Below are 27,943 nucleotides of genomic sequence, written 5' to 3' on the forward strand. Positions count from 1 at the left end.
GGTCAATTGTATTGTATGCGTCATTTTTTATTAGTCACTATAAGCTGCTTCGTATCCAGGCCCCGGATTTTGAGCAAATATATTTCACAAATAAGAAGAATGAGGAAAAGAGTTCGAAAGTGCCAAATTTTGTTTCCATAATGAGTAAAGTTCAGAATCAGGATTTTGTAAGGTTGGTAGTTTTTTGGTTTTAATAATTCTTAACCCTTACAGATCGGGCCCCTATTCCCACCTTAATAGATCGGGGGGGGGGGGGTCATATTGACCCCCCCCCCTCTATCTCGGCTTTTGTTACAGATAAAGACGTAAAATTTTTTTTCTGGTGGTTCATGTGTATCTTTAGAGAAAATTACTTTTTCTAGTCATAGCGATCAGGCCGCTCCTTAGCCGCTTTTTAGCGGCCAGCCGCTAAATTTTAAAACAGCTGTAGAGCGGCTAATTTTGCAGCTAGGATGACCAAATTTTAGGACGAACTTTTATTTTTCATAACAAGAAAATTACTTTTTCTGATCATCGCCAAAAAACGGCAAATAACGGAAACCGCCATTTCGGCGGTAAAACGGCGGTTGGCGGCGCCGATTAATATTTTTATCTGTTAATTATTGCTCAAGGATTTACCAAAAAAAATTATAGGTCTCTAGCTGTAATAGAAGCCACGATATTCATGATATATGTCTGTAGTAAAAGCCGGACAAAAATCGGTCATAAAGTCGGTCAGGGTGCGGTCAAACGGTCATAACACCACTTTTCTCATTCACCAAAAAAATCTTAGGTTTCTACCTTATATACAAAGTCATAATGTAGAAATTAAGATTTATTTAGATTTTTTTTTTTTTTTTGGTGCTACCCAACCGACTTTGACCGGACACCACGACCGACACAGACCAGATATCCTAATAAAATCAACTCTTGCCGACGTATAATTACTAAACTTAAAAAGTCATGAAGTCACAACTCTCTATCTTAGCTACAAAAAAAATGACATTGAAAAAATAGAGGGGGGGGTCAATATGACCCCCCCCCCCCCGATCTGTAAGGGTTAAAGTCTATTTATGAATTATATCTTGTAGTAGCGGAGATAATATAGGGGACATTGGGGTGGTAGAAGTTGAATTAAAGAAAGAAAAAAATTGGAGGAGTAAATTTTTCTAAGGGCGATTTCTCTCAGGAGGGTGGTGTGAAAAAAACTTAAAAAACCCTCATCCCCCCCCCCCCCCCCCAACAAAAAAAAGCTTGGACGTCCTTGATACTTATATGTGTTTTTCAGGCGTGAAGGTGATAAAGCAACAGGATCGAGTCCATCATTTTCACTTAATACATTTATCAATGATAACTTTAGGTAAGCTTTGCATTTCATATGACAGACCGACATAATTTTTAAAAGAAAAGCTTTTCTACAATTAAAATTGTCCTATCGATTTCAAATTTTATATGGTGATTCCTATAGTAGTTAGGTACGACTTAGAAAGCGTGGCAACTTTATAATGGTCCGTTCATCAATTTTAATATTTTTGTTTTAACGTTTTTTAACAGCTATTGTTTATGTTATATATTTATTCGATTGGTTTTGGGAATACTAATTCCTGGGACAACAAAGTACAATATTATATGCGAAGCATCTCTATAATCAAGTCCTTAAAATGTAAGTATGCCCTTGAAAATTATCATGTATTTAATTAAACAAATTTACTTATTTTTTTTTACTTTCGACTTTTTATACTATTATGCTCATATATTTTGATTATTCAGTTCTGACACTATACAAGTGTTAATATTCGTTTGTCCTGCCGTTTCAGAGCTTCGCTCTTATGGATGTTGTCATCCTTGTATAAAGAAGGTTCACTATTAAAAATGGAAGGTGTTTTCCTTCAAAGTGCCTGTTGATCATTGAACCCACCTGCCTTTACTTTGAAATAAATTAATAAATAAGAAGGTGTTAGGTTTTTTCCTTTGAATTATATCTGTGGCGAATTAACCCTGCGGGGGGCTATACCTTTGGGACTACCCAGATCCAATTATAACCTAACTGACGTTGGCGTAAAGTAATAAACAAGCAAACGAAAAACATATTTTTTGTGCTAAACAAAGCACTTTGAGGGTAAACGCCAGATCAAATTTTTGTTATTTTTTTCTATGAAGGAATTAATGAGCATAAATATTTTCTTTTTTAACTGAAAGTGTAATAAAATTTTGTTTTTCATTATGGCTTCGAAACCGAGTAATATCCGCTGGATTAGAACCGGTTCTCAGCCATACTGAAAAACTATGTACAGCATCGTATTACAGACAAATTTTCACGAATATAAAAACAAAAATCATAAAATTAAAACCAATTTTCTTAGTCTCGACTTTCGGCCACGCGGGGCTAAGAAAACTATCTTATTTTATCTTATTTTTATTTTCCATTTTGATATTCGTGGAAAGATGACTATAATACAGTTAGGAAGTTGAATCTATTTTTATAGAAGCAGAAATATAATCTATAATTACGGTTTTGACCCTCTAAAAAACGTAATATACCATTCCACTTTTCCCTCTCTTAGTGATGATATCATCAACGCTGATATGATTTTTATAATCTACCATTCCAATTTTGCCTCTCTTGGTGATGATACCATCAATGCCGATACTATTTTTGAAATGTACTATTCCACTTTCAAAAGAGGCGAAACTGGAATGGTGGTTTACACTTTTAACATCGACATTATTGAAATCATATGTACATACTATTTTTAAATTATGTTAATATAATTATTAATGTATAAAATACTTTTTATAATTTTTAAAAAATTTATGTAAAATAAAAATAAAAACTAGAATATATCATTACTATTATGTCGATTTAAATGAGGAAATCAATGTTTATGAATACGCTGATATGTAAACATAAATGTACCATTCCAGTTTCGCCTCTATTGAAAGTGGAATGGTACATTTCAAAAATCGTTTCGGCGTTGATGAAATCAGGGATCGGAAGCCTCACGTAAGCCGCGTGTAAGCCTCAGTGAAATCGTGATTTTATCACTATAAAATTCAGCTGGATGTATAAAACAGCTCTTTAGCAGACAATCCTTCTTTCTGAAATTTTTTTTTCTGCTCACAAGCAGGTTTAAAACTGAGGCTTATGCGCGGCTTACGTGAGGCTTCCGATCCCTGGATGAAATCATCACCAACAGAGGGGAAAGTGGAATGGTAGATTACGTTTTTATAGGGTGAAAACCGTAATCATAGAATATATTTCTGCTTCTATAAAATGGATTCAACTCCCTAACTGTAATACGTGCAAATAACTATTCATGTTTAAATAAAGTTTCTGGAGATCTAATCTAAATTTTAATATTGTATAAATTTTCAGTAATGTTCCATCAAGCTTTGACGCTAACTACGGAGGCGGCGGTGGAAAAAAGCCATCAAACCCATTCAAAAAGCCAATTAAAAAGACTAAAAAGAAAAGAAAACGACCTCTAAAAAAGGTTAAGAGGCCGACCAAGAAACCAGTGCAGGCTGCCAGTGGTACTTTTAGCAAGGTGAAGCGGGGCTTTTGGAATACTGTCAAGTTTATGTACAATGGAGCTAGAAATATTATGTTAGGTAATTTTTTTATTTTTTTTTTATAAAAAGAACAAAATAAACCTATACGAAATGCAGCAAGGAAAATTTAATATTTTAATAAAGGCTAGGGAAGGAGGGATCTAAAGGGATAAGACAATGGCCGATAAATTGATATACATCCCAAATGAGGATACACAAAATTATCCCTTCTGTAGATTTTAATTTGTGGGTGAAATGTCTGGAATGAATGCAGAATATACGTGGATTTTGTAACAGGGGACAAATTGTCGTCATTTAACTTGGAACTCGATTATCGATCAGTAGGAGGGGAGGGGATGGGGTATAGGAGGTGGAAGGGCTGACATTAGCCTGCTGCATGTTTTAATTTATTAGAGAACATGAAAATCCGGTGTAAGATCCAATAAATAATCTATAAATTCTCAGGTGTGCGTGACCGCATGGTTCAGGCTGACCGCAACATGCATAGAGACGCCGGTAAACTGAGAAACAAGCTCGCCACAATGGGCAAACGAGCTCAGGTGGGCGGCAGGAACACGGTATATGCTATGAACGGCGGGATGAACGGAGCGGTGAGTGGGACAAAGACGGCGGTCAGAGATTCGGCCCAGGGGGCTATAAACGCTGCGTGGCAAGCTGCCGGAGACTTATCATTGTCAAGAAAGGTAAAACATGTAGTTTGTGGTCGGTTTGTTTGTAATGATCATAGATGAAATAAGCATGTATTTTCAAAGAATCCTCAGCCTTTGGTAAAGTTTATTTGTAAGAAATATTTACCCCATTTTATATTTACTTATTACAGCTATAATATATGTTTTCTCATATCATATACAATTTTAAAACTAAAAAACAATATATTTATTCAAAAATAATTGTCGATCTTTCTATTTTGATATGCTTAACAAATTTAAGGGGCGATTCGTCGTATTTTCACAGTAGCTTCTGCTAGGTTATTTAGGTTAGGTTAGGTTAGTTAATTGCCCTGCATGGTTAGAGAACCCCGCATGAACTAGAAATGGGAGAAAAGCTACTGTGAAAATTCGACAAAACGCCAATTTATGACCTCAGAGGACCAGTTTCACTCAATTGAACGAACTGTATAATTATCTTCGCTCTATAATACTAATAAAACAAACAATATTTGTGTAGATTCCCTTTTGTGGCAACGCCTTTTAGGGGGCAATTCGTCGTATTTTCAAAATGGCTTTTGATAGGTTATTTTAGGTTAGGTTAGGTTATATTGGGCTAGGTGATTGTCTGGTAAGCCGAGCGTTCTCGGCCCACGGGGTAACGAGTTCGGATTCAACGAGCCCTAGCCTTTAAGTATTCTACCAAACAAACAAGCAGGATTCAATCATACAGAAATTATATATTTAAACTGAATAATATTTACAAGTTATGTTTACTATATATATACAACAGAATATGACAATGGTTAGGTTTGAAGGGGGTGTGGGGCGCTAGGGCTTAGCGCCCGACGGTAGACAGGCTGTGGGGGCAGCGGTGGTAAAAGGGGAGGCAACGCCTCCCGATTATATAAGCGCGTGAGGGACTCGTGATAGTTGCATGTTTGAGTCCCCTCCCCACATTTAGGCAGGCTAGTTTGACCGCTGAGTGCGGGGTCAACAGCGGTCATGAGATGGATGGTGATATAATAGGATTAGTGCGGGGGGTTTGTTATCATAAGTCACAGCGAAGCAACTCTGCAAACGGCCTGTCCGTCTGGGTGTCGTATTACCACAACCTCCCCTTCAAGGGTTGCGTGGCTCCTGAGCCACCAGGCCTTGAACCTGGGGATACGACAGCCTATGCCTGCGCCGGACAGGCAGTTCTTGGGGCACAGCTCGATGGAGGACAGCTCGGGCTACACAGGCTCCCTGGGACACTCGTTGCTCGGTCTGACTGTGGTTGGTGATCAGCATTGTCAGCTCCTGGTTGGCTTCTAGGCATGGGTTGGCGACGGCCAAGCCTCGCCGCTGGAAATTTTGCCTCGTCTGCAGGATCCGTTCTGTCGCGGCTGGTAGCTGGACACGGAGGCCTAGGCAGACTCTGGTGGTTCCTAAGGGTGGAATGGTGATGGCAAAGGGCGCATAGAACTCCATGGGGGCGCCTGCTTGATTCAGGTTGCTTGGTCTCCTAGCTCCTACCCGGATGGGGATGGCTGTCATCAGCAGGGGGCACATGGCTTCTTCTTCTTCTTCTGGGGCGGCCTCTTCCATCGCAGTGGCTGGCTCTTCTCCTACAGGCTCGCTGCTGGCTGGCAGGTTCTCCATGTCCGCGTCAGGGTTCCAGATGGCATCTCTGAGTGGCTCTGGAGCGGGCGGCGGCGGCGGTGGTTCGTTGGGCTGCTCCTGCAGGTTCTCCTCCACTGGGTCACGATCTTGGCCGCTAGGCTGTGGGGCGGCTGCGGCTGGCTGGTGCACTGGGAGCTCTCCTGGGTTGCTAGCTGCGGGCGCCGCCGCTCCAACTGGCAGCTCGGTGGCATCCTCGTCGCCGTCCATGTCAACTTGGATGTCTTCTGGGATCTGGTGGGCAGTCACATCTCCAGTGTATTTGCGCAGTCGGCCTACATGCGCGGTAACTTCTGAGATCCTGGCTACTGGAGAGGCAGGTTTAATGACATAATGGACTTCTGTAGCTTTCCTCACTACTTTCCAGGGGCCAGTCCATCTCTTGGTAATCTTGGCTGCCTTCCCTGGCACCAGGCGGGGGGCCAGGTACCAGACCAAGTCTCCAACCTCATACTTGGCCGTGCCTTCGTAAGCTGCCGCGCTCCTCCTGATGGCTCCCTCCTCCTTCTGCTGGATGGCATCATACACTGCATAGTAGCGCTGCAAGAGAGCTTGGACGTTGGCTGGAACTGAAGCATATTCGGTCTCTGGCAGCCGTAGCACCATGTCCACCGGAAGTTTGGCCTCTCTCCCAAAGAAGGCCAGGAACGGGGTCACGCCAGTGGATCTGCAGGCCTTGGTGTTGTAGGCAAAGGCGATGGCAGGCAGGTGTGGCTCCCAGTTGTTATCGTCTCTGTCTAGGAACAGGCGCATGCCTGTGTTGAGCGTCCTATGAAACCTCTCCACTCGGTTGGACTGCGGGTTGTAGGGTGGTGGATGCGTCAGGCCAATCTCAAGCCTGGAGGCCAGTTCCTGGAATACCTGGCCGGTAAATTCCATTCCATTGTCGGAATGGATCTTCAGGGGGCATCCGAACGTGGCCAGGTGGCGGTGCAACAGGGCTTCAGCCACCGTGAGGGTGCGCTTGTTGGGGATGGCGTAGAGGCTGACAAACCGGCTGAATCCATCTTGGCAGGTGAGGATGTAGCGGTTCCCAGCTGGGGTCTCTGGCAGTGGCCCCACCAGGTCGATGAATAGGACTTGCTGTGGATACCCCTGGCGGGAGGGCACGTGGATCCCCTGCTTCAGCCTCTCCTTGGTAACTTTCTGGACACACTCAGGGCAGGTTTGTACCATCAGGCGGACGTCACGGGCCAGGTTGGGCCACCAGAAGTGCATGGCAACGCGGGCGATAGTTGCGTCCATCCCAAAGTGCCCAGCCATGGGGGTCCCATGGGCTAGAAAGAACGCGTCCTGCTGGAGGGCCGAAGGCAGCAGGTATCTTGTCCTCTCTCCTGTCAGAGTCTGGTCAGTGGTGGTGAGGCAGCCGTGCTCGTCAAGCCCCAGGGCTGGGAAGCGGCTGGCGTACTGCTGCTCGTCTCGTTCCTTGCCACGCAGCTCAGCCTTGGTTGGGGCTTTGCCATCAGCCACCCATTGGCGGACACGGAGCAGGAGGGGGTCCTGTGTCTGGGCCTCCAATACTCTAGCTGAATCCAGTCGGGCGGCAGGAGGCCGGCTAGCTGCGGCCTCCCCTAGCTGGCAAAGGTTGTGGATATACTCAGCCTGCTCTGCTAATTCTTCGGCGCTAGCCGTTGGCATGTTGGCATCTTCCCGGCGGCTGAGGGCGTCGGCGTTGGTATTCTGGGTGCCAGGCCTGTGGCAGACGGTAAAGTCTAAGGCCGCTAGCTCCTCCTGCCAGCGGGCCACCATCCCTGTGGATGTGTTCAGTGATTTCATCTGTAGCAAGGCAGAGGAATCAGTGTTGATCTGGAAGCTGCGGTAGGACAAGATGCCGTGGAATTTTCGGATCCCATACATGATGGCGGCCATCTCTCCCTTCCAGGACGGGTAGCGCGTCTCAGGGTCGGTTGTCTTGCGCCCCACGGCGGCAATCAGCCTCTCCTTGCCCTCCTGGCATTGACTCAGTATGGCAGAGATGGCGCGGCTGCTGAAATCTGTGGTGAGCTGGAACACCGCTGGCAAATCAAACCTGGGCGGCGCTCGGATGGGGGCCTTGCGGAACTTGTCCTTGAGTTGCAGCAGCTGGGCTTCCATCTCAGGCGTCCAGGTTAGGGCCTTGGCCGTCTTCTGCCGATTCATCTCGTAGGTGAGGTCTGCATACTCTGGGATGAACAGGCGGTAGTATCCAAAGAACCCCAGCAACGCCAGCAAATCCTTGGGGGTGCTAGGGGCTGGCCAGTCCAAGATACGGTCAATATAGTCCTCTTGCATGGCTATCCCCTCACGGCTGAGGGTGTGGCCCAGATAATCCACCTTGGATCGGAACAACTTGGTCTTGGCTGGCTTGAGGCGGATCCCTCCCCTACGGTGGGCTTCCAAGACCTCTCGGAGCCTGGCCAGGTGGGCCCAGGTATCCTGGTGGAAGGTCAGGACGTCGTCAAGGTATGACTGGAGGTTGGCTGTGCCCAGTGGGTTTAGGACCCCTGCAATAAACCTGGAATAGACAGACGGTGCCGTAGCCAGGCCAAAGGGCATCCTTTTCCATTGATACAAGCCCCTGGGGGTGGTGAAGGCGGTGCAGGGCCGGCTGTCCTCGGACACACGGATGGTGTAGTATGCGGCCACCGCGTCTAGAGCACTGTAGACACGGTGCCCGCCAGCTCGTTCCACCAACTGCTGGATCCTAGGCAGGGGGTAGCTGTCCAGCTCCAGACACTTGTTGAGGGCTCTGTAGTCGACGGCCCAGCGGGTGCTCCCGTCCTTCTTCTTGATGGGCACCAGGGGGCTGCTCCAGGCGGAGTCTGACGGCTCTATAACTCCCTCCTGTAGCCAGGTGTCCAGTTGTTTCTCCAGTTCAGCCTCTTGCCGCGGGTTCAGATCCCTAAATCTCTGGCGGATCGGCTGGGTCCCTGGCTTGAGGCGCAGCTGCAACTCAACCACATCTGTGCAGCCGGGGGTAGAATTGGAGAAGACGTCCCTGTACTCTGACAACATAGTCCAGACCTCCTTCTTGAGCAAGGGGTCCTTGCGTAGGAACTCATTGTCTTCCATCTCCAGGGCCTCCCACAACTCCTGCATGTCTATAGGCTCAGCAGGTTCTTGGAACGAGTGGAGACGCGGGGGAGGCGTATCAGAGACCTCTAAAATGTCAGGTTTGACCAGCTCCCCTGCCACTGGGAGGCCAGCATCCAGCAAGAGGGGCACCTCCCCCTCATTGACCACCAGTACTCTAAACACAGTGGCAGAGCCAGGCCTGTGGGCATACAGGCCCTCTGGAATAACAAGATCCTCCCCAAACCTCTGTTCTGGGGCAGCTAGTTGAATGGCATCCTTGGTGCGATGGCCTACTAGCTCAACAGGGACCGCCATAACCCCGCGGCCAGGCAGGACCACCCGCTTGGCTGTGCGGAGCTGGGGTGGCTGGCCATCAGTTGGAGTGACAGCGCTTAGCCTATACGTGGCTGGTGCGGGGTCAGCTTTGGCTCCGGGACCCACCGGCCGCGACTTGACGGGCTCGGCTTCTGGAGGGGCTGACGTGTCGGAGCCAGGTGTGGCTCCGGGGGCGTCCGGCCACGATTTGACGGGCTCGGCGCTGGGAGAGGCCAAAGTGCGGGGTCCAGCTTTGGCTCCGTGGGCGTCCGGCCGCGACTTGACGGGCACGGCGCCGGGAGAGGCTGGGGCCTGAGAGTTGAGTGTGGCTCCGGGTACATCAGACCGCGACTTGACGGGTCTGGACTCGGGCTTGGCTGGTGGACTGGCTGGAGGTCCCAGGTAGAGGGGGCCAGGTGGACACGGCTGGCCGTTGATAAAGGTGTCGGCGGAGAAGATTGGTTCTGGAGGGCTGGCAATCTCAGGAAACGTTGTTGGCAGGCTCTCCCTTGGCACCTTGGGCACTGGGGGCAACCCCATGGCTAGCAGGTTAGCTCCCTTGTGTGCGTTGAGCTCAGCGTCCACCCAGTGTGTGCCTTTCTCAACCACACGCGGCTGCTCAGGCAGGGGGCCTGGCAGAGGCCCCTCATAGCTTAGCTCTCTCTCGGCTGTCTCCCGGTCAATGGGGACGCCACGGAGTGGGATAAACTCCCCATGCACCCACAAGCAAGGTGGTTGCATGTCGAAACAGAGCCTAGTTCCGAACTCCTTGAGAAAATACCCTCCTAGGTTCAGAGGGTGTGAGAGATTCCGGACCACGGTCACGTGGTATAGATGGAGTATAAGAGTGTGTGAGACTGCCATATATAACTCTTTTAACTTTCCGATTACCTGGAGGGGCTGGCCTTCCTCATTAGCAGTCAGGATCTGGGTGTTGTCCGGAATCAACATGCGTTGCACTCCCATTGCGTGCATGAGGTGCTCAGAAATTACAGCAGACCCTGGTACACGGTTGCCAGAATCAATCATGGCATCAACCTGTACATGCTGGGCAGGGTCAGGAGTAGGAAACCTCACCCTGACATGGCAGGGGAAGTGGAGGTCCTGCCCTTGAGCCAAGGGGGCCTCTCGTTCGGCTGGGGTTGGCAGAAACTTTGGTGGTGGCCGCACCGCAGCTATGGTGGTATCGCTTACCATGGTGGCTTAGACTGTAGCTTCGAATCACTAGAGCTTATTAATTATCACTTGGTCAACAATTTTATATTTATTTTTATCACTTGGTTGACATTTATACACACTTATGTGTTGTTATCACTAGGAGCTCTAGGTGTGATTCTGGAAGCACTGGCAGCAGGGAATGTCCGTCCTGCAAGGTTCAGAGGGGTGACGGCGGTAGGGAATGACCCGTCCTACAGCGCCGCTGGTTCGAATCCCGAAAATGGCGGCAGGGAATGGCCCGTCCTGCAGCGCCTCGGGTTCGAATCCTGGGGGGCAGCGGCAGGGAATGTCCCGTCCTGCCGTGCCTGTGGCTCAAAATCTGCTATCCGTCGCAGTGGTAGGGCTTACTTGTGTGCTGAAGCTTCACAGCCACACATTGCCTTCTTAGGGAGACCAGCACCCAGCTGTCTGTCTCGTAGGTTTGGCCTGGGTGTCCTGGGGCTTGTCCCAGCTACACTTGCCAATTTAGACTCAGTTCTGTAGCCGTCTGAGCTAAATTATCCGATTGCCGTGGCTGCGCACCTAGCGCTACTCCTACACGACACGGAAAAAGCGTCTTAACTGGCGCTTTTAGCAGGCTAAATCTGCTTGCCGTAGGCCAGAGGCCCACATATTGCGTTCAAAATGATGGAAATTCGACCTAAAAAGGTCGTCTCACGGGTCAGTTGGCGGCTGATTGTCCCCTTACTTGCCAAAGGGTCCAATCAGAGGTAGAATAGGCTAGTTTCTGTAAGGCTCGATTGAAACACGCTGACACCAAGTTCTGGTAAGCCGAGCGTTCTCGGCCCACGGGGTAACGAGTTCGGATTCAACGAGCCCTAGCCTTTAAGTATTCTACCAAACAAACAAGCAGGATTCAATCATACAGAAATTATATATTTAAACTGAATAATATTTACAAGTTATGTTTACTATATATATACAACAGAATATGACAATGGTTAGGTTTGAAGGGGGTGTGGGGCGCTAGGGCTTAGCGCCCGACGGTAGACAGGCTGTGGGGGCAGCGGTGGTAAAAGGGGAGGCAACGCCTCCCGATTATATAAGCGCGTGAGGGACTCGTGATAGTTGCATGTTTGAGTCCCCTCCCCACATTTAGGCAGGCTAGTTTGACCGCTGGGTGCGGGGTCAACAGCGGTCATGAGATGGATGGTGATATAATAGGATTAGTGCGGGGGGTTTGTTATCATAAGTCACAGCGAAGCAACTCTGCAAACGGCCTGTCCGTCTGGGTGTCGTATTACCACAATTGCCCTGCAGAGTTAGCCATTTGGCCTCGCAGGGTTAGAGCCCCCCCGCAGGGGCTAGAAATAGGTGAAATATAAAGAAACTCCCCTTAAGGGGCGTTGTAATGAAAGGGACTATACCCTAATATTTTAAGGATTTTGTGATTGAATTGACAACGTGGGTACGTCGGGCTGTCTGGTTTCTGGGATTCACTGCCCTTGCTTCAGCTAATCCATGTAAGATTAAACTTTTAAAACAATTTTTAAGTTTAAGAATTGACATTTTTAACTTCAGAAAAATTTATTCATAAGAATTAATAAACGCTGAACACAGTGTGGCTTCGAAACCGATTAATACCTGGTGGATCAGAATCAGTTCTCAGCCATACTGAAAAATTATGTATAGCAACGAATATAAAAATGAACAATCATAATATTAAATATGTTATGTTAGCCCGTGCCTCCGGCATAAAAAAAACTGTTTTTAGTCTTATAACTGTACATTTTATATCCGCGGAAAGCTGTTTATAATACGATGCGAGAAATAACTATACCAGTATCGCTTCGAAACCGATTAATATCCGGTGGATTAGAACCGGTTCATGAAAAATTAAAAAATCATGTATAGCATCGTATCGTATCCGAGCTTTCGGCATCTCGGGGCTAACAAAATTGGTTTTAATCTTAAATTTTTTTATTTGAATATCCGCGGAAAGATGTTTATAATACGATGCGATAAAAAAGTATACTGACAAACATTAAAATATATTTTTTTTATTTTAGCTTTAATATTGACGACTATTCTGCTGTCTATAGGTAAGCAGTTTTATTAAATAATCTATAATACAAAGTAGATTGATGTCTGTCTGTCCGTCCTTCTGTCCGTCTTTCCGCCTGTCCCTTAATATCTCAGTAACCACTGAACCGATTGTATTCTACTCTTCAGGGAATAAAATAAATCTACTAGTTCTGTGGTGGTTTTAAGCTATTTTCTTCGGATATGGAACATCCCCAATCCCCCAAAACAAAACAAATCCCCTTAATTCTATAAAAAAAAAAAATTAAAATTAGTGGTCACAGCACCAGAGGTACCTATTTTTTCTCTATCTCTTGGGGCAAAGCGTAAAGAAGCTAGGGGCGAAGCCGATAGTTCTTATAATAAAGTTGCAATTTAACTCCCACCTTCTTAGGTAGCGTAGGGGCGTAGCGCTACCATCGAATAAACAACTAAAGTAAAAACAAGAATGACAACATCCATAAAGCGAAGTTCTGAAACAGTGCAGTGGGACAAAGGTACATTTACACTTGTAGAGTGTAAAAATTAAATAAAGATACGAAAAATATGTAATTTTAAAAAAAATTTTAAGTAAATTTGTTTAAATTAAGGACATACTTAATTTTTTAGGAAATGATAATTGAGATGCTTTGCTTATAACATTGTTGTCTTCAAAATTCAGATGAATAGACGACAGAGTAATTCGCATAAAAAATTGTTGATAAAAAAGTAAAAAATCAGCATGTTTAATATAAAGGTCTTAATTTAGCTTTTAAAATTTCAATGTCTAAAGAAACTACAAATAAATTATGAATTAAGAGGCACTGCCACGAAAGGGACTATACCTATTTATACATAAATTATGAATAATAATATATCTTTGGGCGCTCGATCGAAGGGAACCTTTGGTGTATATTCCCCCAATTCTAGTGTCTGAATTTGCTTCAACTATTTCTTAATAACTATTATTTTTATTTCAGTGTTTGAAGTTGTTTTTAGAGCTACTAATGCCAGGTATACTTTTTTCAAATGTTTCGCATGGTTCAAATAAAAAAATATATGAGACTTTTTTGCTTTAACTTCAATAATTAAAAAAATTTTGTTATATTTTTTTTTGATTTAGTGCAGTTCACGGCAAAATACTCCTAGTAATACACCTCTGGTTTATGGAATGCCTCATAATCGTAGATATTTAACACATTAGTTAAAGTTAAAGTAAAGCTGAATGTTAATACACCTCAATGCATTTATGTACACTATTTGAATTGTTGCCTAATAACGATTATTTGTAGGCCTTCTTTTATCGGTTAAAATTTTGTGCAAGCATAAACTATACGTTCCACCGCTTGGCCATTAGTAGGCTTTAAATTTCATACATTTTTGGAGATAATCGTTACTAGGAATATTTTTCCGTAAACTGCACTAGATCCTTTTTTTAAATCCATATTTAAAATGAAAAACATTCACAAACTAAATACCTGGATTACTGAAAGAGGATATATTGACAGGGTAAAAATTGTTGTCAATTTAGCTTGCTAATATGAACACCATTTATTGGTCAGTTCGTTTATTCACTAGGAGAGGAACGACAGGTTAAAAGAGGGTGGTTAGGTTTTTTTTTAGCCAGCTGCAAGTATTATTTAATCATAGTACATAATTATCTGGTGCAACTTCCAACTAATAGTATATCAATTAGTTAAAAAAATACTCTTTTCTATACTTTGATATTTTAATGATACAAAAAGATAAACTGATATTTGGATGTTTAGAGCAGCTACACATTAATTGTTATAAAAAAAGTATTAAAAATATTTTGCAAAAAATGGGTAAGTGCAATTATATTTTGACATTAACACACTGTTAGAAAAATTAATAACTGTTATTAAATTATGCTCAAACAAAGTAATTTTCATCCATAAATTACAATTTTTTTGCAATGCCAAAGTTGACAAAAAGCAATAGGTTGCGAAACACAGAAGTAAAAATAAGTTTTGGATATAGCCCCTTTCGTGGCAACGCCTCTTAAAGGGCGTTTCGTCGTATTTTTAGAGTAGCTTTCCTCCTATCTCTAGCCCCTTCGGAGGGCTTTAACCCTGCGGTGCCAATTGACTAACCCTGCAGGGCAATCACATAACCTAACCTAAAATAACCTATCAAAAGCTTCTGTAAAAATACGAGAAAAAAAACCTTCAGAGGCGTTGCTGCGAAAGGGACTATACCCCAATTTTTATTTAAAAGAGTGAAAAGCCAGACAAACTTACAAACAACATGAGTTGTATGAAAGATACAGGGGAATTTTCACAAGAATTTTCTGACTACAGCTGAGAAAGTCAAAGGATAAAATGTTAATAAAATGAAAAGACTAGATGCCTAAAAATTCAAGAAAAAATCACAACATATTTTATAAACATCTATCATCAGTACATTAGCATACGAGAAAATTACTTATTTCTTACCTTTCCTAGCAGGCAGACAAGTATATTTATAGAGCAGATTCGTTACTAAAAATAATAATGTAACATGCACATAACATAATTAATTGTAAGACGTCTACAACTTTGTGTGCAATAATGCAGAGAGAGAGAGGGGACAATGGGCTGTTTATTACACTAGTACCCAAAGTTTTAACCTTTTCTTAATCATTGGATTAACAACTTTGGGTGAATTTGATTGGTTAGTTAATAAAGTTGAGTGTTCAATCGTTTTAACCATTAATTTTAGTCTACAGAAGGGGAAATTTTGTGTACCATCATGAGGAATGTACATCAATTTATCGGTCATTGTCTTATCCCTGGCAATAATGTATATAAATGAAACTTTTATTCAGCAATATTTTAGTGAAAATAAAATAAATTTCTTTTGCATAATATAATTGGACAGTATTTTCAAGCTATTTTTTCTAGCGAAGCAACTCTACCCATATATGTTGGTCTTCCCTTTACATTTTATGTCATATCTGTCAATTTGATCTTTCAACTTAGTCATTATTACAACACTTTCTAAAGTACAAATTTATCTTTTTGTCAACCCCTTATGGGTTTTCATTCATTTGGCAAAAATCCATACACCAACTTTCTTTAAATATACTTACTTTTAGCCCCTCAGAGCTAACAAAACTTGTTTAGATCTTGTAATTTTTCATTTTAATTTCCGCGGAAAGCTGTCTATAATTCATTGCCATAAATAACTATTATCATTTATGTCTTATTCCTTAGGTTTATTTATGCCCAACTACAAAAAAATCTTTCAAAACTTAACTTATTTGAGAGCTAAATTTTGTTGTAGCTGTCTATAGTGGCCTAGCAAAATGGGGATAGATGTCACTGCTTTTGGCCTACCTATTCTATTGACGTCAGGAAATACCATGTACCCCATCTATTTTCTTTGTTTTTTTTACCATTCCCCTTTTTTCCCTTCTATTTTGACGTCAATAGAATAGGTAGGCCAAAAGCTGTGACATCTATCCCCGTTTTCATAGGGCACTAAACACAGCTACAAATTTATGTTAAATTTATTTAGGAAATACATTGAGTCTGCGTATGAAGATAATGATGGTTATCAACACAATAACAATAATAATAATGAATATAAATTCAGCTTGGTAAGTTAATTTTTATTTTTTTTTATTGAATCAATATTTTATTTTTTTTTTTAAAGCGAAGCTTTTCTATAATCGAGGTAATTAAACTTGCCCTGTTGATTTCAAATTTTGCATGATGATTCCTATAAAAGTTAAAACAGTTACCAGATAGTCCGTACGTCCATTGATTCATCTGATTTTTGGAATACTGATTCCTATTACAACAAGGTACAATGTTTTAAGTAGCATCTCTATAATCAAGTTTTTAAAAATTTAGCATGTTCTTAGATAGTATACTGTATTTAAGCAGTTGTGCCACAAATTTACCTGAATTTTTTTATGACTTATAAAATTTTATTCTGCTTTTTCAGTTCTTACACTCTACAAGTTTTTTATAGATGTTGTCATCTTTGTTTTTACAAAAATTTTGGTTTTGTTATTAGTGCTGTTTAGTAGCAGATATATATTTCATATTTCTTACTGAGCTATTTCACTTTAAGAAATAGGATACCTTACTTTTTTTATTTAAAATAAACAGAGGGGGGGAGGGTTTAAAAAATTTCCAACAACCAGTTAAAAAGTGTAGACACATTAACGAACTTTTTAAAGTGTCTAAAAAAAATTACGTCATTCTGGCCTATCATTGGTCGATTGAAATGTAAGTGGCCTGATATTGGTAATTTAGTCTGTTTATTGGCCTATCATTGGTCATTTGTATTGTATGACGTCATTATTTTATTGAAATTATAAAGACCTTCAAATTAACCATTCAATTTTCCGTATTAACTTTTGTTATTGGTATGTAATTTTCTATTGTACAAGTACAAATTCATCAATATTAAATTTTCATATTAAATGGATTTTAAGTACACTCTAATTCACGTCAAGTGGGCGGCTGAGAGTATTTTTCCCTTCCTAATTTGATAAATCAATGACAAGCAAATTGAGGTTTCAATTATGTACAGTGTTTATACTGTTATTAGAGTTCTTTTTAGATGTTTCATCGTATTTTTACAGTAGCTTTTCTCCTATTTCTAGCCTATCCTATTATGCTACAACGAAACTTGCTATATCGTTTTCTTTCGATGATCCTAAAACAAAGATATTTTTAAACCTACATATTAAAAGAATTTTTTTCTTTTTTGCCCTTGTACCTTTAAAACTTGAATGCATTATCAATTTTTGGGTATCAGTCACCAAAATTCATTATTGCAATTTTCTAAGATAACAATTTCGACGAGTATATGTTATTGCTATATAAGGTTTTGCGATGTGAATTATGAGTTTTATGGACCAAATTACCAAAAAGCAAAGGACTAAAAAGTCCTAATTAACTTTAGAATAATTAGAACAACTTCTCGATTTTATGTCAGCCTTAACAAGGATACTGTTTTTATTAGCCTTACAGTTAAGAGATCATTGAAATTTACATTTAATAATACCTCTGATTAAAAATAGGTCAGGCACAGAAACTTAATCTCATTATTTTGGAAAAAAATAAAATTAGGAAAGGTAGTAGTTTTGTGTTTTATTTTGGGTCAGGTAAGGTTGGGTTATGTTTGGTAGACAGAAGTCAAAAAGTGATATAACTAATTCATTCCCCCCCCCCCCTTCCTCTTCACTTTATTTTCCATTTATTTGAAAAATAATGGACAGCAAAAGCTTTCCTAAAAAAGTATGGAAGATGACAATTATCAACCTCCCAACTGTAAGAGTCCAAGACATCAGAGATATAAAGGGATCAGACAATGGCCGATAAATTAATATACATACCCAATGTTAATACACAAAATTCCCCCCTCTGTAGTGGCTGAAACATATGAACACTCAACTCAATGAACCAACCAATTATAATTCAATAAAAGTTTCCAAAGATGTTAAGCCAAAGAATAAGAAAACGTTTTTATAAAACATTAATTGGAGACTAGTGTTATACAGAGCCCAATGTCCCCTCCCTCCCAGCCAAAGCATTACCAAATTATAAATTCACAATAAAACAAAAATGCTAATGAAAGTGTCAATGATTTTTATTTATTAGAATTTGTCTCTATGTTTTACATATTAATATAAAACAAGAATAAATATATTGTAAGGAGACTAAAAAATGAGTATTGATAACTTTCACATATTGTTCTAAAATGTGGGCCTATCCGTGCGTCCTACTGCATATCTAATAGTCCGTCTGACGCACAAAAACACATATGCATTGAATGTGCGATTCTTTTTTTAAAGCCCTTTATTTAAAAATTCCTCTAGTATTCGGTTCTTAAATCAATTAAAAAACTATTTTCCAATGCTCTCTCGTCATGGCCTTGTGGTGCCCAAAAATATAAGAACCCAAAAAAATTTGTCTGTGTGCTTGTTGTTCGTTACAGGTTATAGATACCCTATTTTTTACTAATGTAGAGGAAGATACTCAAGATTTTAAATCACCCAATAAAAATTAAAATTATCTCAAAAAAAATATAAAATTTTATGAAAAAATATGAAATTTATCACATAGCAAAACTTTATTTAGCTAGATATGTCTAGTAGCTACGATCCCCAAAAAACTACTTTGCATATTAAAGTAGTAGTCTGGTAAGCCGAGCGTACTCGGCCCACGGGGTAACGAGTTCGGATTCAACGGGCCCTAGCCTTTAAGTATTCTACCAAACAAACAAGCAGGATTCAATCATACAGAATTATATATTTAAACTGAATAATATTTACAAGTTATGTTTAATATATATATACAACAAAAATATAACAATGGTTAGGTTTGAAGGGGGTGTGGGGCGCTAGGGCTTAGCGCCCGACGGTAGACAGGCTGTGGGGGCAACGGTGGTAAAAGGGGAGGCAGTGCCTCCCGATTATATAAGCGCATGATGGACTCGTGATAGTTGCATGTTCACGTCCCCTCCCCACATTTAGGCAGGCTAGTTTGACCGCTGGGTGCGGGGTTAACAGCGGTCATGAGATGGATAGTGATATAATAGGATTAGTGCGGGGGGTTTGTTATCATAAGTCACAGCGAAGCAACTCTGTAATCGGCCTGTCTGTATGGGTGTCGTATTACCACAACCTCCCCTTCAAGGGTTGCGTGGCTCCTGAGCCACCAGGCCTTGAACCTGGGGATACGACAGCCGGCTCATGCGCCGGACAGGCAGTTCTTGGGGCACAGCTCGATGGAGGACAGCTCGGGCTACACAAGCTCCCCGGGACACTCGTTGCTCGGTCTGACTGTGGTTGGTGATCAGCATTGTCAGCTCCTGGTTGGCTTCTAGGCGTGGGTTGGCCACGGCCAGGCCTCGCCGCTGGAAATTTTGCCTCGTCTGCAGGATCAGTTCTGTCGCGGCTGGTAGCTGGACACGGAGGCCTAGGCAGACTCTGGTGGTTCCTAAGGGTGGAATGGTGATGGCAAAGGGCGCATAGAATTCCATGGGGGCGCCTGCTTGATTCAGGTTGCTTGGCCTCCTAGCTCCTACCCGGATGGGGATGGCTGTCATCAGCAGGGGGCACATGGCTTCTTCTTCTTCTGGGGCGGCCTCTTCCATCGCAGTGGCTGGCTCTTCTCCTACAGGCTCGCTGCTGGCTGGCAGGTTCTCCATGTCTGCGTCAGGGTTCCAGATGGCATCTCTGAGTGGCTCTGGAGCGGGCGGCGGCGGCGGTGGTTCGTTGGGCTGCTCCTGCAGGTTTTCCTCCACTGGGTCACGATCTTGGCCGCTAGGCTGTGGGGCGGCTGCGGCTGGCTGGTGCACTGGGAACTCTCCTGGGTTGCTAGCTGCGGGCGCCGCCGCTCCAACTGGCAGCTCGGTGGCATCCTCGTCGCCGTCCACGTCAACTTGGATGTCTTCTGGGATCTGGTGGGCAGTCACATCTCCAGTGTATTTGCGCAGTCGGCCTACATGCGCGGTAACTTCTGAGATCCTGGCTACTGGAGAGGCAGGTTTGATGACATAATGGACTTCTGTAGCTTTCCTCACTACTTTCCAGGGGCCAGTCCATCTCTTGGTAATCTTGGCTGCCTTTCCTGGCACCAGGCGAGGGGCCAGGTACCAGACCAAGTCTCCAACCTCATACTTGGCCGTGCCTTCGTAAGCTGCCGCGCTCCTCCTGATGGCTCCCTCCTCCTTCTGCTGGATGGCATCATAAACTGCATAGTAGCGCTGCAACAGAGCTTGGACGTTGGCTGGAACTGAAGCATATTCGGTCTCTGGCAGCCGTAGCACCATGTCCACCGGAAGTTTGGCCTCTCTCCCAAAGAAGGCCAGGAACGGGGTCACACCAGTGGATCTGCAGGCCTTGGTGTTGTAGGCAAAGGCGATGGCAGGCAGGTGTGGCTCCCAGTTGTTATCGTCTCTGTCTAGGAACAGGCGCATGCCTGTGTTGAGCGTCCTATGAAACCTCTCCACTCGGTTGGACTGCGGGTTGTAGGGTGGTGGATGTGTCAGGCCAATCTCGAGCCGGGAGGCCAGTTCCTGGAATACCTGGCCGGTAAATTCCATTCCATTGTCGGAATGGATCTTCAGGGGGCATCCGAACGTGGCCAGGTGGCGGTGCAACAGGGCTTCAGCCACCGTGAGGGTGCGCTTGTTGGGGATGGCGTAGAGGCTAACAAACGGCTAAATCCATCTTGGCAGGTGAGGATGTAGCGGTTCCCAGCTGGGGTCTCTGGCAGTGGCCCCACCAGGTCGATGAATAGGACTTGCTGTGGATACCCCTGGCGGGAGGGCACGTGGATCCCCTGCTTCAGCCTCTCCTTGGTAACTTTCTGGACACACTCAGGGCAGGTTTGTACCATCAGGCGGACGTCACGGGCCAGGTTGGGCCACCAGAAGTGCATGGCAACGCGGGCGATAGTTGCGTCCATCCCAAAGTGCCCAGCCATGGGGGTCCCATGGGCTAGAAAGAACGCGTCCTGCTGGAGGGCCGAAGGCAGCAGGTATCTTGTCCTCTCTCCTGTCAGAGTCTGGTCAGTGGTGGTGAGGCAGCCATGCTCGTCAAGCCCCAGGGCTGAGAAGCGGCTGGCGTACTGCTGCTCGTCTCGTTCCTTGCCACGCAGCTCAGCCTTGGTTGGGGCCTTGCCATCAGCCACCCATTGGCGGACACGGAGCAGGAGGGGGTCCTGTGTCTGGGCTTCCAATACTCTAGCTGAATCCAGTCGGGCGGCAGGAGGCCGGCTAGCTGCGGCCTCCCCTAGCTGGCCCAGGTTGTGGATATACTCAGCCTGCTCTGCTAATTCTTCGGCGCTAGCCGTTGGCATGTTGGCATCTTCCCGGCGGCTGAGGGCGTCGGCGTTGGTATTCTGGGTGCCAGGCCTGTGGCAGACGGTAAAGTCTAAGGCCGCTAGCTCCTCCTGCCAGCGGGCCACCATCCCTGTGGATGTGTTCAGTGATTTCATCTGTAGCAGGGCAGAGGAATCAGTGTTGATCTGGAAGCTGCGGTAGGACAAGATGCCGTGGAATTTTCGGATCCCATAGATAATGGCGGCCATCTCTCCCTTCCAGGACGGGTAGCGCGTCTCAGGGTCGGTTGTCTTGCGCCCCACGGCGGCAATCAGCCTCTCCTTGCCCTCCTGGCATTGACTCAGTATGGCAGAGATGGCACGGCTGCTGAAATCTGTGGTGAGCTGGAACACTGCTGGTAAATCAAACCTGGGCGGCGCTCGGATGGGGGCCTGGCGGAACTTGTCCTTGAGTTGCAGCAGCTGGGCTTCCATTTCAGGCGTCCAGGTTAGGGCCTTGGCCGTCTTCTGCCGATTCATCTCGTAGGTGAGGTCTGCATACTCTGGGATGAACAGGCGGTAGTATCCAAAGAAGCCCAGCAACGCCAGCAAATCCTTGGGGGTGCTAGGGGCTGGCCAGTCCAAGATGCGGTCAATATAGTCCTCTTGCATGGCTATCCCCTCACGGCTGAGGGTGTGGCCCAGATAATCCACCTTGGACCGGAACAACTTGGTCTTGGCTGGCTTGAGGCGGATCCCTCCCCTGCGGTGGGCTTCCAAGACCTCTCGGAGCCTGGCCAGGTGGGCCCAGGTATCCTGATGGAAGGTCAGGACGTCGTCAAGGTAGGACTGGAGGTTGGCTGTGCCTAGTGGGTTTAGGACCCCTGCAATAAACCTGGAATAGACAGACGGTGCCGTAGCCAGGCCAAAGGGCATCCTTTTCCATTGATACAAGCCCCTGGGGGTGGTGAAGGCGGTGCAGGGCCGGCTATCCTCAGACACACGGATGGTGTAGTATGCGGCCACCGCGTCTAAAGCACTGTAGACACGGTGCCCGCCAGCTCGTTCCACCAATTGCTGGATCCTAGGCAGGGGGTAGCTGTCCAGCTCCAGACACTTGTTGAGGGCCCTGTAGTCGACGGCCCAGCGGGTGCTCCCGTCCTTCTTCTTGATGGGCACCAGGGGGCTGCTCCAGGCGGAGTCCGACGGCTCTATAACTCCTTCCTGTAGCCAGGTGTCCAGTTGTTTCTCCAGTTCAGCCTCTTGCCGCGGGTTCAGATCCCTAAATCTCTGGCGGATCGGCTGGGTCCCTGGTTTGAGGCGCAGCTGCAACTCAACCACATCTGTGCAGCCGGGGGTAGAATTGGAGAAGACGTCCCTGTACTCTGACAACGTAGTCCAGACCTCCTTCTTGAGCAAGGGGTCCTTGCGTAGGAACTCATTGTCTTCCATCTCCAGGGCCTCCCACAACTCTTGCATGTCTATAGGTTCAGTAGGTTCTTGGAACGAGTGGAGACGCGGGGGAGGCGTATCAGAGACCTCCAAAATGTCAGGTTTGACCAGCTCCCCTGCCACTGGGAGGCCAGCATCCAGCAAGAGGGGCACCTCCCCCTCATTGACCACCAGTACTCTAAACACAGTGGCAGAGCCAGGCCTGTGGGCATACAGGCCCTCTGGAATAACAAGGTCCTCCCCAAACCTCTGTTCTGGGGCAGCTAGTTGAATGGCATCCTTGGTGCGATGGCCTACTAGCTCAACAGGGACCGCCATAACCCCGCGGCCAGGCAGGACCACCCGCTTGGCTGTGCGGAGCTGGGGTGGTTGACCGTCAGTTGGAGTGACAGCGCTTAGCCTATACGTGGCTGGTGAGGGGTCAGCCTTGGCTCCGGGATCCACCGGCCGCGACTTGACGGGCTCGGCTTCTGGAGAGGCTGACGTGTCGGAGCCAGGCGTGGCTCCGGGGGCGTCCGGCCACGATTTGACGGGCTCGGCGCTGGGAGAGGCCAAAGTGCTGGGTCCAGCTTTGGCTCCGTGGGCGTCCGGCCGCGACTTGACGGGCACGGCGCCGGGAGAGGCTGGGGCCTGAGAGTTGAGTGTGGCTCCGGGTACATCAGACCGCGACTTGACGGGTCTGGACTCGGGCTTGGCTGGTGGACTGGCTGGAGGTCCCAGGTAGAGGGGGCCAGGTGGACACGGCTGGCCGTTGATAAAAATGTCGGCGGAGAAGATTGGTTCTGGAGGGCTGGCAATCTCAGGAAACGTTGTTGGCAGGCTCTCCCTTGGCACCTTGGGCACTGGGGGCAACCCCATGGCTAGCAGATTAGCTCCCTTGTGTGCGTTGAGCTCAGCGTCCACCCAGTGTGTGCCTTTCTCAACCACACGCGGCTGCTCAGGCAGGGGGCCTGGCAGAGGCCCCTCATAGCTTAGCTCTCTCTCGGCTGTCTCCCGGTCAATGGGGACGCCACGGAGTGGGATAAACTCCCCACGCGCCCACAAGCAAGGTGGTTGCATGTCGAAACAGAGCCTAGTTCCGAACTCCTTGAGAAAATACCCTCCTAAGTTCAGAGGGTGTGAGAGATTTCGGACCACAGTCACGTGGTATAGATGGAGTATAAGAGTGTGTGAAACTGCCATATATAACTCTTTTAATTTTCCGATTACCTGGAGGGGCTGGCCTTCCTCATTAGCAGTCAGGATCTGGGTGTTGTCCGGAATCAACATGCGTTGCACGCCCATTGCGTGCATGAGGTGCTCAGAAATTACAGCAGACCCTGGTACACGGTTGCCAGAGTCAATCATGGCATCAACCTGTACATGCTGGGCAGGGTCAGGAGTAGGGAACCTCACCCTGATATGGCAGGGGAAGTGGAGGTCCTGCCCTTGAGACAAGGGGGCCTCTCGTTCGGCTGGGGTTGGCAGAAACTTTGGTGGTGGCCGCACCGCAGCTATGGTGGTATCGCTTACCATGGTGGCTTAGACTGTAGCTTCGAATCACTAGAGCTTATTAATTAATTATCACTTGGTCAACAATTTTATATTTATTTTTTATCACTTGGTTGACTTTTTATACACAATGATGTGTTGTTATCACTAGGAGCTCTAGGTGTGATTCTGGAAGCACTGGCAGCAGGGAATGTCCGTCCTGCAAGGTTCAGAGGGGTGACGGCGGTAGGGAATGACCCGTCCTACAGCGCCGCTGGTTCGAATCCCGAAAAATGGCGGCAGGGAATGGCCCGTCCTGCAGCGCCTCGGGTTCGAATCCTGGGAGGCAGCGGCAGGGAATGTCCCGTCCTGCCGTGCCTGTGGCTCAAAAATCTGCTATCCGTCGCAGTGGTAGGGCTTACTTGTGTGCTGAAGCTTCGCAGCCACACATTGCCTTCTTAGGGAGACCAGCACACAGCTGTCTGTCTCGTAGGTTTGGCCTGGGTGTCCTGGGGCTTGTCCCAGCTACACTTGCCAATTTAGACTCAGTTTTGTAGCCGTCTGAGCTAAATTATCCGGTTGCCGTGGCTGCGCACCTAGCGCTACTCCTACACGACACGGAAAAAGCGTCTTAACTGGCGCTTTTAGCAGGCTAAATCTGCTTGCCGTAGGCCAGAGGCCCACATATTGCGTTCAAAATGATGGAAATTCGACCTAAAAAGGCCGTCTCACGGGTCAGTTGGCGGCTGATTGTCCCCTTACTTGCCAAAGGGTCCAATCAGAGGTAGAATAGGCTAGTTTCTGTAAGGCTCGATTGAAACACGCTGACACCAAGTTCTGGTAAGCCGAGCGTACTCGGCCCACGGGGTAACGAGTTCGGATTCAACGGGCCCTAGCCTTTAAGTATTCTACCAAACAAACAAGCAGGATTCAATCATACAGAATTATATATTTAAACTGAATAATATTTACAAGTTATGTTTACTATATATATACAACAAAAATATAACAATGGTTAGGTTTGAAGGGGGTGTGGGGCGCTAGGGCTTAGCGCCCGACGGTAGACAGGCTGTGGGGGCAACGGTGGTAAAAGGGGAGGCAGTGCCTCCCGATTATATAAGCGCATGATGGACTCGTGATAGTTGCATGTTCACGTCCCCTCCCCACATTTAGGCAGGCTAGTTTGACCGCTGGGTGCGGGGTTAACAGCGGTCATGAGATGGATAGTGATATAATAGGATTAGTGCGGGGGGTTTGTTATCATAAGTCACAGCGAAGCAACTCTGTAATCGGCCTGTCTGTATGGGTGTCGTATTACCACAGTAGAATATACGTAAATAATAAGGTTAATCATTAATATTAAAATTAGTATAATGATGTGTTTTTGTCATAAACGGAGGAAAATTAATAGTTTGTTATTAAACCTTAAAGAAGGGAGGAGGGGAGGGTGTTTTCAGCCAATCATTAAAATTTTTGTATTGAAATTAGAAGGTATTTAATATATTTTAAAAGGAAGTAAATTTTTCCAGTTTGTACAGAATGTTCTATTTTAAAAATTGTAATTAAGCCTATAGTGCCTTTAAAAGATAACGTCATACAATAAAAATAGGCCAATACACAGACTAAATTACCAATGGCAAGCAAGTATACATTTTAATTGACCAAGTGAGGGGAGAAAGTTGCTCAAAACATCAGAATGTGACGTCATAAAAATTTTGGATTATCAATCACTTTTTAGGGGTTTTCTTTCCCACTCCTCCTCTCCTCATCTCTCATTTTTATGACGTCAGAATATTTTTTAGCGACTTTCTACCCTCACTTGACCAATGGTAGGCCAGCATGACGTCATTTTTGGTAGAGGCACCATAAAAAGCTTTATTGTAATTAATATCTTTTTTTTCAGCTGCCTTCCTTCATGCAAGACTTCGAGACGTACCCCAGCCTGCTGGCGGACATCCCCAGCGACCTGGGCAACTACTTCTCTCCCACCCCGCAGCCAACCTACCCAGATTTTGATACCTTCAAAATTAAAAGAAAATCTGACGGTCAGATTGAAGGTGAAGCTGATAATGTTATTACTAATGATGCGCCTATTGACGCCAATCGTGTGGATAAAATAAGGCGGGCAATGCTGATCCGCAGGCGACGGCGAAGGAGGTTTAGACCAGCGGCTATTCATTTGTCTGATAGACTAAATGCTTCGGCTTAATAAAACAAGGACGATTTTGTACTAGAGCAATAACAGGCAACTGGAGAAAGTGTCTCAAAAATCAGCCATGTGACGTCATAAAAACGAAAGATTATTCATCTCATTTTTATGGGTTTTCTTTCCCACTTCTCCTCTCATCTTTCTCATTTTTATGATGTCACATGGCTGATTTTGACACACTTTGTCTAGTTACCAATGACAGCTTATATATTGATATAGTTAGTTCGATGAAATTGATTTGTTATAAATGATAAGGTTCCACGACAAACGTAAGAGTCCCAAACGTCAGAGTGGAAAAACATCAGAGTGGACAAACGCAAGAGTCCCAAACGTCAGAGTGGGACAAACGTCAGAGTGGACAAACGCAGGAGTCCCAAAATTTTTTTTCAATTTTGAATTTTTCTTTAATTTTTTATTTTTTTTTTAATTTTGAAATTTTTTTCAATTTTGAATTTTTTTTCAATTTTGAATTTTTTTATCCACCCTCCCCCCCCCCCTTTATTCGGTCCCCTTATTTTTCTTAGATAGGTTAGGTTAGGTTATAGGCCAGAGGGCCGAGCGCTGCGGCTAGGCAGGCTAGGGGGCCGAGCGCTGCGGCTAGGCAGGCTAGGGGGCCGAGCGCTGCGGCCATAACCATTATTTTGTAGACAGTGGTATAAAAAAACTTTCAAAATTGTCATATAATTAAAATAGCATAGACTCTGATGTTTTACTTAAGCAATGTCCACTCTGACGTTTGTCCACTCCGACGTTTGTCCCACTCTGACGTTTGTCCACTCTGACGTTTGGGACTCTTGCGTTTGGGACTCTTGCGTTTGTCCACTCTGACGTTTGGGACTCTTACGTTTGGGGTAGGACCAATGATAATTCTTGTTTTATATAAATTCTACTGCAACTAGAAAATCAAAATCCACGGCTGTTTTAGATTTTATCCAGCCGCCGTTTACTGACGGGCTCTGCGTCAGCCAAATTACTTTGAACCATTAATTTGAATAAATATTCTATTTATTAGCACTAGCGACTGGTCGACCCCCAAAGTTTTAAAAAATAAAGAGTAAAAAAAGAGGGGTGGGGAGTTTTGACCCTTTCATTTCTCTAGCAAGGTACCTTTCCCTAAAATAGACAGAGAGACAGACAAACATCATGTTACTTTTATGAAAGATTATATCAAGATTTCTTTCTGTTAACAAAACAATCTTGTAAAATTGATAATCACAGATGACATTGGGTTATTTATTACACTAGTCCCAAAATTTTTCTTATTGATGAACAACATTGGGGACTTTTGTTGAATTTTGATTGGTTGGGTCATTAAGTTGATTGTCCAAAGGTATCAACACCTAATTATAATCTCCAGAAGGGGCAATTTTGTGTATTATCATTGGGGATGTACATCAATTTATCGGTCATTGTCTTATCCCCTTAGATCAATGAAAAATCCCTAAGCTAATTTTGAGATCAAGAAGGGATAATAATAAACCTTTTAAATACTAAAATTTTTAATTTGAAATAGATGGAATTATGATAAATCTTTGATATATACGCTTTTGTAGGAAAATATCATATGTATATTTTTG

At 45.0% G+C, this 27,943-nt stretch overlaps 2 protein-coding genes across 2 annotated transcripts in view; both read left to right on the forward strand.

Moving 5' to 3' along the window:
* LOC145305586 (mannonate dehydratase-like) overlaps positions 1 to 27,943 on the forward strand; it is a 284,200-nt gene that overhangs the window by 180,978 nt on the left and 75,279 nt on the right. The window lies entirely within an intron of this gene.
* On the forward strand, positions 58 to 26,536 carry LOC145312723 (uncharacterized). Its single transcript, XM_080151978.1, has 9 exons — positions 58 to 172; positions 1,268 to 1,339; positions 3,356 to 3,591; positions 3,997 to 4,235; positions 11,830 to 11,911; positions 12,458 to 12,490; positions 13,430 to 13,463; positions 15,969 to 16,050; positions 26,061 to 26,536. The coding sequence occupies exons 1-9, from the start codon at positions 141 to 143 to the stop codon at positions 26,364 to 26,366; spliced, it is 1,116 nt and encodes a 371-aa protein (XP_080008104.1). The 5' UTR covers positions 58 to 140; the 3' UTR covers positions 26,367 to 26,536.

Source organism: Acartia tonsa, chromosome 2, assembly GCF_053477335.1.
Source record: "Acartia tonsa isolate MP-2025a chromosome 2, ASM5347733v1, whole genome shotgun sequence".
NCBI classification, from domain to species: Eukaryota; Metazoa; Arthropoda; class Copepoda; order Calanoida; family Acartiidae; genus Acartia; species Acartia tonsa.